At 40.2% G+C, this 12,840-nt stretch overlaps 1 protein-coding gene across 1 annotated transcript in view; it reads left to right on the forward strand.

Annotated features, from left to right (window-relative positions):
• Positions 1-6,900: 6,900 nt before the first annotated feature.
• Positions 6,901-12,840, forward strand: part of sptbn4a (spectrin, beta, non-erythrocytic 4a) — a gene marked incomplete at its 3' end in the record, with an annotated part of 25,071 nt that continues 19,131 nt past the window's right edge. Inside the window, 1 exon segment of the mRNA XM_035666047.1 lies at positions 6,901-7,852. Coding sequence (XP_035521940.1) covers positions 7,730-7,852 — 123 coding nt within the window.

A 12,840-nucleotide genomic window follows, 5' to 3' on the forward strand; every position in this document is an offset into this window, starting at 1 on the left:
CTTTCTAGAGTCAGCAATGTTCCATTGAGACGGTAGAATTGTTATTTGGGGTGAAGGGAGTTTAGCAAGTGGACAATAGTTGAGAACTATTTATTGTGACCTACACATTAACACAAGTTAATGCTCAAAAATGTCAGTCACCCATGAATTAAACACTCAACTATTATTATATTATTGGGTGATACAATTCCCCAGTTTTGTTTCATTGATCATTTTCTTAATATTACACCAAGAATATAAACTAAATAAAACAATCCCGCATTAAACAACAAAGCACCCACGGGGAACATGACTTTACTCATTACACAAAATGTAGGGCCACTGTGGTCATAATGCCTGGATTTGTTTTTATCTCAGTTTATAAACTATATAACCCAAGGTGCATCCAAAAGCATTTGACTCGCCCTCCCCATAAAGTGAAGGCTACAGTTAACAACTGTAATTACAGCAGCTAAATTCTAGTAAGTCACCGTGTTTTGAGAGGCATTATATTATATTGTATACCTAGATTAATATTTGCCTGTTGAGTGGAAGAAAACGCGTAAGTATTCAACTTAAGTGTTTGAGTTAAATAAAGACGTTTGGCTGAAATAACTGATCATCATTGAATCTGCTGGCACATTTTGTCATAATAGGATACAATAATTTAACTGTACACTTTAAATGGTAAATCGTCTCTCTCTCTCTCTCTCTCTCTATATATTATAACACTATACTATTATGTATATATACACCACCCATGATTATACACCACACTGGTACTATATACGGATATCACTGGCTGCACTAATTACATACTTACAATTGCTAGCTATCTTAGCTACCCACAGGTATACGTACTTAATGCGTCACTAATTTTTTTTTTCGCTTTGATCTCTCTCAACAACCCCGGCGGGAGACCGCCGTCTGAACTAGAAAGTAAAATAAGTTAGTGTACGCATTAAGTGACATAACCTGTGGGTAGCTAGATATGCTTAGCTAACTTGTAATATTTAATTAGTGGCGACCAAGTGATATCCTATATATACCAGTGTGGTGTGTATAAATACGGGGTGAGGGGGGGGGGGGGGGGGGGGGGGGGATTATATATAGCATTATATATAATATTACAGTATAGAGAGAGAGAGAGGAGAGAGAGCAGATTTACACCATTTAATGCTCAGTTAAATTGATTGATATCCTACGTTATGACAAACTGTTGCAGCAGATTCAATGATTGACGTTATTTCAGTCACACTGTTCTATTAATCAAACAATAGTTGAATTTACTTACCGCTTCTTCCCTAAAGCAAATTATTAATTATATACAAGTATAGATTATAATTGCCTCTCAAAAACAGCTGACTTACTTGTAATTTTTAGCTGCTGTATTAAGTTGTTTAACTGTAGCCTAGCTTTATGTGAATAACATCAAATCTTTGGATGCACACTTGGGTATATGATAGTTTATAAACTGAGATAAAAACAAATCACAGGCATTATAGCACAGTGGCCCTACATTTGTGTAATGATGTAAAGTCATCTTTAAGAAAATGAGTCAATGGAACAAACTGGAATTGTATCACCAATAATAGTATAATAGTTGAGTTTAATTCATGGGGTTGACTGACATTTTTTGGAGCATTACGTTGTGTTAATGTGTAGGTACAATAGTACTTGTCCTTGCTAACTCCCTTAGCCATATTCATTTCCGTCCATGGACAATTCTCCAAATGGAACTACACTGCAAAAACAGCTCATTTTGAATTTGGAAGAAAAAGGGATAAAATGCTAAATGAATGACTAGAAGCAACAATGCCTTGTGTAAAGCCAAAGTTGTGGTCCTATTATAGATTTGTAGTTTGTTTTAGTTTTGGATGAATATATAAAACTTATATAGTACTTATACTTTACTTTTTGAAGTTGGCAATCAGGAAATGCTTGCCGTACTATTGGTGGACCCCAACATTAGTGAGTCCGTCTGTTCAGCAGCTATTGACCAGAATCTCATTAAATTTTCCCTGGATGTCCATGGTCTGCACCCCATGACATTTTATCTGGTGCAAGTGTCAATAACACTTTTGGTTACTGACAAGTTGTCTCCAACGCCAGTGAAACTATAAGTTGATCTGGGTAGTCATAGTTCTCAAAGCATGAATTTGTATGTTTTTGTGACTCCCTTTTCTGAAATGTCCCTTTGTGCACAACAATTGCTGATCTGCTGTCATGAAAGCATAGCAGAGAACACCCGTGCTCCCATAGGGACAAACTGTTATATTTTGAATTACTCTATTTTTTTGTCTATTGTGCATCAGGACAAACATGCATTAGTATGTTCGACACTCTTCCTGTTGTGGGGTGTAGTGGAAATTGCAGCCTCAAGTGGCAGCTAGCAGGAATACTTGTAGGGTTGTTTTAAAAATCAAAAGGAAGTTTAGAAATGTAGTAGAAATAAAATGATTGTTTTTAGAGCCATGCTTTAAAGACATTGCACAGAGGAAAAGAGAGGACCAATGCGCTGAGTAGCACTGACACACACAGTTCCCTAAGAAGCAGCCATAGAACTAGTGCTGAGGCTGCTTTACTTTGTATTCCAAAGCCAAGTTATATGCAGCAAATGTTTATTTTTAAAATGATGGTCATTTTTGTTACCCTAGCAGCATGAGCTGAGTGATTGCACTTACATGAGGTAGGTGTGTTGGGAACCCTCCCAGCATGCACTGTGGTCCATAAGTCTCAGTTCTGCATTGTGCTCCACAGTGTTTCCACTGTTTCGACACTGATCACTGTCAAACTGTTGAATATCACCAATGAATGTGGTCAAACTACAAGTCATGTTGGTGCATAATTAGTGAGCTTCTCCTTAATGCACATGCAAGAGACTTTAAAGGTCCAGTGTGTAACATGTAGGAGGATCTATTGGCAGAAATAGAATATAATGTTCCTTTAATGTTTTCATTAGTAAAAAGAATCGTTGTGTTTTCGTTAGCTTAGAATGAGCTGTTTTTATCTACAGAGGGAGCGAGTCCTCTTCTACAGACTCTGCCATGTTTCTACTGTAGCCCAGTACTGGCAAACTGAACACTGACTCTAGATTGGGCCTTTCATGTTTTTGGTGATTTTTGAGGCCACTGCAGTTTCTCCTAAACGCTTGGAAGGCAAGTCATATTCAGTTGGTTGCTATCTACAACTTCACAGATAGATGCCACTAAATTTTACAAACCAATCCTTTAAAGTGATAATCATAAATCTGCTATGAAAATGAACTTGATATGTTTTATGTAATGCCGAATGTTCTGGCTCCATTGCTCTTTTAGGAGTCAGAATCTTCTAGTTGAGTTTATGTCTTTTCCTCACAGCATCTCAAACTACATTGAGATTGGTGCTTTCTTAGTGTACAAACCTATTTTGTTGTATTATAATTGTATCATGTATAAGTATATGTAACTAAATTAAATTGTGATAATTACATCGACAGATGATAATGATTTCTCAGTGTTTTGTCTAAAATATCTTGGTCCTGATCCAGTCGACTGTCAATAAGCTGGTACATTTTCAGGTTTGGGTTAAAGGACTTGTTGTCGCTGTGGCAACAGTTCTAGATCAATTTTAAGTCAGCTTGGAGGAACCATCTGAACATCTTAGTTACTTCTATTGAACAGTTTGGCTTCTGCTGTCTGACCTCTTCTGCATTTACCACTGTGCTGGATTTAGCTTCTCCACCTGATCAACAAGAGCGTCAGTACAAAATATGATCTGCAATAATACACATATTACATAGTCTTTGATTTATTTATTAACTATTATATAACTTTAGTTGATGACCAGAGAACACGGAATATAATGATCAGAATCCTGGATAAGGTGATTACAGGTCACAGTATCACAGGTTTAGTGTCAGTATCAGAGTACTCCAGTTAGCATAAGATTCTCAAAACCGGGATAAGGGCTTATCCAGGTTTCTGAAACTAGTATATGGTGTTTACATGCACAACACAAAAACAAGATACAGGATAAACTCGCTCAGGCCACCACTTAAATATCAGTTATTGGATTGGTCACTGTTAGCATGCCAGTACCTGAAACTAGAGTGGTTAACATGGTAAATATTACATGCTAAATATTAGTCTTAGTCTTGTTTTGCTCCCTAGTATAATCAGCAGATCTGATCATCATCTAATTCCTCATCTGTTTCTGGGGACTGTGTTCGATCCCCAGCTCCTCCTGCTGCATGCCCAAGTGTCCTTGAGCAAGATTCTGAGCCCCAAATTGCTCCTGATTCTGTGTAGTGTATGAATATGTGTGATTGGGTGAATGTGACAGGTAGTTTAATGGTAAATGGACTGTACACATGCCATACACATTCATACACTGATGGCAGCCATGCAAGGTGCCAACTGCTCACCAGAACAGAAACTAATCATTCATACACACTCATACACCGAGGAATTTGGGGTTCAGTGTCTTGCTCAAGGACACTTTGGCATGCAGCGAGAGGACCTTCCGATTAGTGGACAACCCGCTCTACCTCTGAGCCACAGCCGCCCCTGTGTAAATTGCTTTGAGTGGTCGGAAGACTAGAAAGGTGCAATATAAGTGCAGTCCATTTACCATCATCATGGTGTTAATGTTTATCATAGACTGTGTTACCACCTGGTATTTAAACATTATTTTGCGAGGGGATTCTGAACATCTGATTACTTTGGATCAGGGTGCATCCTCAGCTAGTTTCTATGTCTGTATTTTTACAAAGCTAATATACTTTTTCTCACTATATCACTTACATGTATTGGGCCTGGATTGCATCCAAACTATGTCAATTTAATCATGTGAGCCTGAGCACTGTAGTGTCTGATCTTGCAGACTCAATAAATCTTCTTCTTGCAACAAATGGTAAAATCTACACTAGGATAGAATCAAAACCTAAAGTCCCTCTCAAATTGATTGACAGCCCTTAAGTACACTGAGGCAACTAATCTAAATTATTCATGTTTTATAGTGCTGTAAATGTTAACATGAGTAATGTTTGTAAACAGTGTTTGTACAGGCCATTGACAGTATATATAATGGACAGAGCTTTCGGGTCTGTGAAGCCGACACGAAAGTGTCTTAAACCTGCATTCTATGTAATGGCCAGTAGGGAGTGCTGCATTGGTTGCAATAAAAAGCTGATAGTAAGCACTCTAATGGAGAAATGACCCAACTTCTCACTTGATTTATTAGCTCAGTAAACAGTTTCCTGTTGAGTTAAGTGACTTTTGAGTTTGAGCTTTTGGTCTCAGTCACTAGTTCAATGTCTTCGTCCATACAGCATGTTCATTTAGTAAATGGTGGTCCCATTTAGAGTAAAATATGCTGAAAATATGCTTTTGGGCGTGGCTACGTTGTGATTGACATGTCATTCTCAGTGAGTCCAGCCAGCTCAATGCACCAAACTCAGATCAAGCTGTTAAACTAGGCAGTGCTGATCAGATATGAATCCAGATTATGTTACTGCACTGACTATTTCTCTCCTAAAATCATTTCATGAACATATTTTAGTTTACTGTTTAGCTGTAATATGAGATTGTGTGTGACCAGGTGAGCTGCCATTGTTTCCTGTTATGGATGAGTCGAAACTGTGCAGCTAATGACAGCAGCTCAACTTGCAGTATGTCACCTCCGCTGGCTCCGTCTAACTGTCATGGGCGACAACCATAATGCTGAACTCTAGGTTTCAAAACAGTGCTCCACAAACCAATGGGTGACGTCACGATAGGTTCACACTTAATACAGACCTGTATTTTCAATTATGATAAGACGGAAAAAAAATCTGGTCAAATTGGGTCTGATGTGGCCTGATTAATGCCTCCTTTTGTGACTGGATGATTAAATTCACATACAATAAATGGTGTTTAGTGTGATGTTATGTTGATATGTTGATATTTTAATTGTTAACCGAAGATGTGGGTTTTGTTAGTTCAAGAAAATGCAATCTATTAAATTCTGAACTAAAGTAAAAAAGAACAAGAAAATTCACAACCAGCTTGAACAACCAAACTTGGTGGTTTAGGGTAGTGCTTCACTTCAGCCTCATGAAACTTTAATCACCTCTGGATTCTGTGATGATTAAATTTGATTTTAAAAAAATGGTATTTTTAAAGAACAGTATATAAATAAAAAATGTTTTCGATGCTGCAGCACAAACGCAGACTCAAAATTAGAACTGAACTCAGAACAAATTTTTTTTGATAACATAAAATTGTCTCGTTTATCTATAATTCAGATCTGAGGGAGCGGCATTAGCCAGAGTACAGCGTAAAATGTGTGCACCCTGTGTACCCAAATGATATATTTGCAGCAGGAGAGTCACATGCAGGTCCCCTTAAAGAGGGAGAGCGAACAGTGATCCGAATCAGTCAGCTGCACTGTGGACCATGTGTGCATGCGTCCTCCTTCCCTCTCATTCAGCTGTTTTAAACCGACACCTCCCCCCTCCTCCCCAAATCCTGCTCCCGCTCCGAGTGCAGTCATTTCTAGTGCAGAGAAATGTCCCTGGTGACACTGAGGGATGACGCAGGCTCTTTCTTCCTTTCTCTGTTCCACTGCCCCCCCACCAACACCATCTTTTCCCTCTTTTGACTTGCTCTCCCCTTCTTTCTTTTTTTGCTCTGGCGCTCCCTCTTTCTCCATTTCCTCTCCCTGTCTCCATCTCCCCCTCTCCCCCTCTCCTCTTGCTGCCTCCCCCCTCGCTCCCCTCCTTCTCGCTCTCTCTCCCTCTCCCTCCCTCCCTCTCTCTCTCTCTTTACTCCGGCACTGCAGTGCTGATTGTGATTGCACACACACTCGCACACACATACACACACTCACGCAATCACACACACGCACACACACACACACACACACACAGGAGCATAGCTGAGAGGCAAGGACTGCAGCAGCATGCACCAACCGCGGCTGAGCTGTTCGGGGACACGAGGAAGGGGAACTGAGGAGAGAAAATAGTGTGCTATCTCACACCAGCCTGCGTGTGCATCTTTGCAGCGGTGGGAACGATGCATATTAAGAGCGGATAGCTTATGTTATCCGGCCTCCTCTGCACTGCCTCTGCATCCCATTCACCCTGCTCCTCCCACTCCAACTCTTCCTCCTCCTCCTGTCTACAGCATCATTAGACAGGACTACAGATTGACCGGGACTGGCGAGTGGTGGATGGTCAGGTTTGCCCCGGCTGAAAGATTCTTCTGTGGCTATGCTACATCTACACCATCGCTGAGGGCTGGATTGTATTTGACATTCGGAGCTAGAAGATAACCCACAACCTGCAAGAAATCTTGGATGTGTGTGTCATTCTTTGCCAGTGTTGTCATTGGCGCATTTCCTCTATTTCGCTGGTTGTTTTTGCCTTCTCTGAGACTGGCTAGCAGGCACTGCAGCATCAGGACCGCAAGACCCATGAAGCGGTAGGGCATGAGGACCCAGGGGCGACCCAAAGGAAGGGCTTGAGTGCTTCCATTGCTTCCACTGCTGCTGAGGTGCTTATCTTGATTTTTTTTTCTCCAGAAAAGGGTGTCTGGTGGGGGTTGGGGTGGGTGGTGACAGCACAGGTACCCGGGCCCCTGCAGAGCAGAGCGGGTGGCTCTTGCGTCGAGGCAGGCAGGACGTCCTGTGGGAAAGGGGGGAAGAAGGGCCGGCTCGAGCGTTGGGCTCCTGATGGTGGCTATTTTTGTCTCCCCTAGCTGAGTGATTGGGACAGCGGGTGGAAGAGAAGATGCTTATGGCCCGAGACACGGCGCGGGATGAGGCTCAAAAGCTACACAGGAAGTGGCTGAAGCACCAGGCCTTTATGGCGGAACTGGCCCGCAATAAAGAATGGCTGGCCAAGATAGAACAGGTGAGTGGAGGTGACCAGGGCACGATGATGGGAAGGGAGGGTGGGATGGGATGGGGAGGTCAGATAGGCAGAGCAGGTGAGTCGAGGGGTGAGGGTACCATGCCAAAGAGGACACATGACAGGAAACAGTGTGGATAGTGGGTGTGGTGGCAGTAAAATTGCATAGGTGAAAGTGGGAGAGATGTCATCACTCAGCCTTTATTTCATCACTTGGCTTGGGGACATCCTGAATTACATTCTCAAGGTTATATTGCTGTAGTGGCTGTGTTGTTTTCAGATTCACAGGTTGCATGATCCCTGTGGTTCTCTGCCCTTTTTGCACAGAGGTTAGACCATCTGTATCTCACTGCTCAGCTACGGAGGTTACAGTGAATCATATAGAGGACATGTGAAGCTTTGCAGCAGTGAAGGCCAGACTCACGGAGAATGCATATGCCTTTCATTTTTATGTATTTACAATTGGCATGTGTGAGGAACACACATATAACACATATAAGATCGGTTCACGTCAGGAAACATTCTCAGGTTCGCTTCTTTGCCCCCGCATTCCCATCATGCTTTGCTACCCTGACAGAGCAACATCCCATCCACACCGAATGTTCTCCATGCCCTCTGCCTCAGTGAAGCTCAGGTGGGCTCTTGAGATGCAAATTAGTCAATGAGACTCCATTCTGTTAATGGCACATTACATTTGGCCCGTTTAAGTCACAAACATATTGCTGCTGTCAGAAAAATTAGATTTTTAGCTCTGTCACATGTCAGGCTGCTGATGACGAGGACATGTAGAGAATATGAGATGCAAGTGCACTTAGTAGAGTGTTAAGTTTGCATAAAACATCACCTTGACTGTACTGTAAATGTGTAATGGTTTATAATAACTGATTCAGATTTCAGAGATCTTGGGCAAAAAAACCTGTCATGTGGTTAAACCATGAAGTGCTCTTTTGCATTCAGCCCCCAAGCATCATATAGCAAAAATGTCAGACAGAAACCATTTTTGCAGCAGAAACCCTATAATCCCCCCATTTCTATAAATATTTGAATCATTATTTTCTCATTAGAAACTTAAGGCAGGTTAACGAGCAGATAACTAATTTCCTTTCATGCATTTCAGTGGCCAAACGTCAGTTCACAATGATTTATCATGCCAATTGTGTTCTGTCAGCAATGTTTTCCATTATTTGATACTTAAACTTGAAATCTAGAAGCAAATGAGTGGCTCCCATCAGTCCTCTACCTGTACCAGTGTACAAAAGATAAGACTAAAATACATACATACGAGTGACTCCTAGACACACGTTTAAAGAAATAAAAGCTGAATAATGTAGTCGTAGTGTTAGTGAGGTTCATCAGATTTTGACTTTGCTAAAATGTATTTACATCTCTGATTTTATCCTGAGAGGTTTTGTTGACATTCCGAGTTTTTTAATTATTCATTTTTGTATTGAATACATTAGGAAATTCATTTGACTGTATAGATTTTTACACATTTTTTGTAGTATATACAGTATTATTAAATATTCATAAGATAGCAGTGTAACTAATTATAACCATGGTGCTTGAAGAAAAGCTCTACTACTGTATATAACCTAATGAGAAAATCCTTGTTAGCCATCCCGGTTGTCCATGTGTGAAAAGTATTTTAAGGTTTATCATGCTATAGTCTAGACCCTCCCATTAAGCTAGCAGACACCTAAATTAAGTCACGATGCAAAAGAGCTACAAGATGACTTCTACATACCAATCAGTGTGTGCAGATAGCTTTTAGCAGATTACTTTATTTATTTCTTTGCCATAGACAGTTTTTCTTTAAGTTCCTAGGTTTAGTCACTGAATCCATGCGTGTCCTCAGCAGTGCTACGTCCTATGGCTTAGTAGTGCAGAATCGTATGTTTGTTTGAATATTGCCAGTTGAACAGTACCCTACGTTTTTTTTTACACATGATAGGCACACCTAAGATGTTATTTTAAAAGTACAGAAACTCGTATACGAGCAAGAATCTAGCAGCATACTGTAGCTTAATTAGTACTGTAAGAGATGTAACATTGTCAAACAGATATAGGTTTGGAGTCCATTGCAAGTGCAATAATGTTACATCTATTTGAAATTGAACAAAAAAGCCAGTTTGCTTTAGTATGTACTGTAAAGTCAAAATACAGATTACAAGACACTGCATAAAAGGTAAATCCGATCCAAAAAACCAATGCTTGACTCATTATCTGAACCAAATATGGTTTGCTAGATTTACAGTTTTCTGCTCTGGTTTCTATAATGCATAATGATCAATTGACAGAAAATGGATCTGCAACTGTCATTTTTCAAGCAAAACACCTACCAATCTCTGGTTCCAGCTTTTCAAATGCAAGGATTTCTCTGTTTAATGTCATTGTGAATGAATATCTTTGGGTTTGGGCCTGTCCCTGTTTGAGTCAGGAAATACAAGCAGTTTGAGCTTTAGGGAATTGTGACAGGCATTTAACCCTCATATCTGTCATATTGTGTCCTTTGTTGTATATTAGTTGTTGTTCTTTGGGTTATTGGTTCTCAGTTTATGAATGCTGTGTGTTTAGTTTGATGATGAGAGGTTAAACAAATTTAGCATTTGAGGAATCATAAATGAAAGAGTAATGATATTGGCAGAAAATGATATAGCTCTACAGTCAAATAAAGAAAATCACTTTTCACATACTAAAAAAAAACTGGTAAGGCCTATTGTCAACATCCTGATCATATGCATGTTGTTATCTTCAACACTGATGAAAAAAATATAATAACTTGGATGGGTAATATTCATGTCTTCGTGGAAGATTGGAGTGGAGGAGTGAGTGTCTGCTCACATGATTTAATGATCACAGTTAACTGAGATATACTCTATAGAGCATATGTGACTGGGTATATTTAAAATCCTTTCACTATCTTGAACATTTATGTATTGAATTAAATTAACAACTGTATTCAGTGTTAGAGTCATTTCATTTGGCAGCTGTACTGTAGCTGGAGAGAAAGACCTGTCTAGATGTGTCCTGGGACCTACAGTGTATCCTGTGGTTCTTTGGTTCTTTGTTTTGCCTTTATGGGATAGTTTACAGTAGAGCTACAGACAGGAAGGGGAAAGGGGGAGGGTCTGGATCGATTGAACCATTGACAGTGCAGTTATGCTGTGTGTCTTCTAAACCATACCCAGCCACCTTTTAATATATATAACAATAGGATTTTAAAAATTCAAGTTCCCAGAATTAAAAAAGAATACAGTTGTTCTGCCTATCACGTGAGTATAGTCAGAAAGACACAGAGAGGTCCTCTGCCTGGAATGACATCTCAGCTCGAAATGAAAACGGACTGACACAGGATACGGCTTTACTTCTGAATCATCAGCGTATTTGTATAACCTTTCATGCCAAATACCAGATAAATCAACTGAAAGGATTGACACTGAGTGCAGAAGATGGCTGCCCCATAGAGGCTGTCTCTGCTGTGCTGACTGGCACGTTTTCCTAAAGTTCCTGTGTACGTAGCCCCGCACAGACAGTTTACAGAGACCCTCGTGTCTCCATAGCCCTGCTAACATCATTTAATCTACCTCCATCGCCACTCTTTCTGTTGTTACCTGAGAGACAGACAGAAAAGATGACGCCGCGTCCTGCCGTGATCGGAGAACTCTGCGTCCTTTAGGAAGGGTTCCTGCCTCGGCCCCTCTCCTCTGTTCTCTCTCAGTACTTACTCAGCACATGAAGCAGGCGCACAGCTCCAGGCCGGCTCCCATATGTGGAGGATCTGTGGGTGCTTCTGTGTTACAGTGAGAGGACTCATAGCTGACCTTGTGCCAGGCCTTTCCAATGAGCTCCAGGGTCGATGCTTGATAAACACACAGACAAACCATGGGCCTGTCTGGAGCACATAGAGTAGATCAGTGACAGACTAAGAATACAGGACACTTACATGTTTAAATATGGACACTATAGCAATTTGGTCGCCCCTGTCTTACTGGGGATACCTGGTACATTTTCTCAGTGTTTTGGGATCAACGTGAATGTCTTTTATTAAGTGATATATTAGAGGCATCTTCATTCATTCATTTAATTCCTGCCCATTTTGAACAGTCCAAATTGAAAAAAAAAGAATTTAAATCATCTATTTCTTTTTATCCTTAGCTCCTCCTTTGTATGTGATTAGTAAAACCAAGAATGCATTTGTCCAGTGGTTCTCAACATGGGGGCGTTCTAGTGGATCCCCAGAAAAATGGCATATATTTTTAATTTCACTATTTAATTTAACTAAAAGTTCGAAACAGTTATGTAATAACAGAAGGGGAAAAAAAGGTTTGCCTCTTTCACTGAAGACAATTTGACACATCACAGTGGGAAAAGCGCAGGTGTAAATAATCAAATAAATGATGGCTGAATTTCATTTAACTGCTTCAGATTCAGAGTCCTGCTATTGTGCATGCTGGCTTACTTTCACACTGTCATGGCGACACAAAGCCATTGTCAATGTCATTAGAAACACGTGCTTTTCCTACTGTGACAAGTCAGAAATATCTGACAAAGGCCTATACTTTCCCATGTGGCACAAGCCTGTCTATAAAATGCTGTTTTGTGTAATGTAGTTTTTTTAAGGGCATAGTAAGTTTCTAAAATAGCTGCAATCTGTAGTGTTATCAAATCTTACTCAAACAGGTATAAATTGTTACTGTGCATGGGACTATTTTCAGATTACATTGGGTGCTGTAGAACAGTGCTACTAAACTTGCTTTGCCCAGGGGCCACTTTTGCAAAATGACAAGAGGCCAGGGGCCAGTTAATTAAAGAACCATTTAAAATATTTATGAATAACTCAACTTTCTTTGCAGTTCTTTATTTTCAGATTAACTGATTTATTAAATTATGAACTAATTTGACTTGGTACAATATTACAGATACTTAACTGCATTTGATAGCTGGAAACACTTTGGTTACATTTAAAAGAGTTAAAAGTCCAGTGTGTAACA

This window comes from Morone saxatilis, unplaced genomic scaffold, assembly GCF_004916995.1.
Source record: "Morone saxatilis isolate NCDOM2014 unplaced genomic scaffold, NCSU_SB_2.0 Contig20, whole genome shotgun sequence".
Classification (NCBI taxonomy): domain Eukaryota; kingdom Metazoa; phylum Chordata; class Actinopteri; family Moronidae; genus Morone; species Morone saxatilis.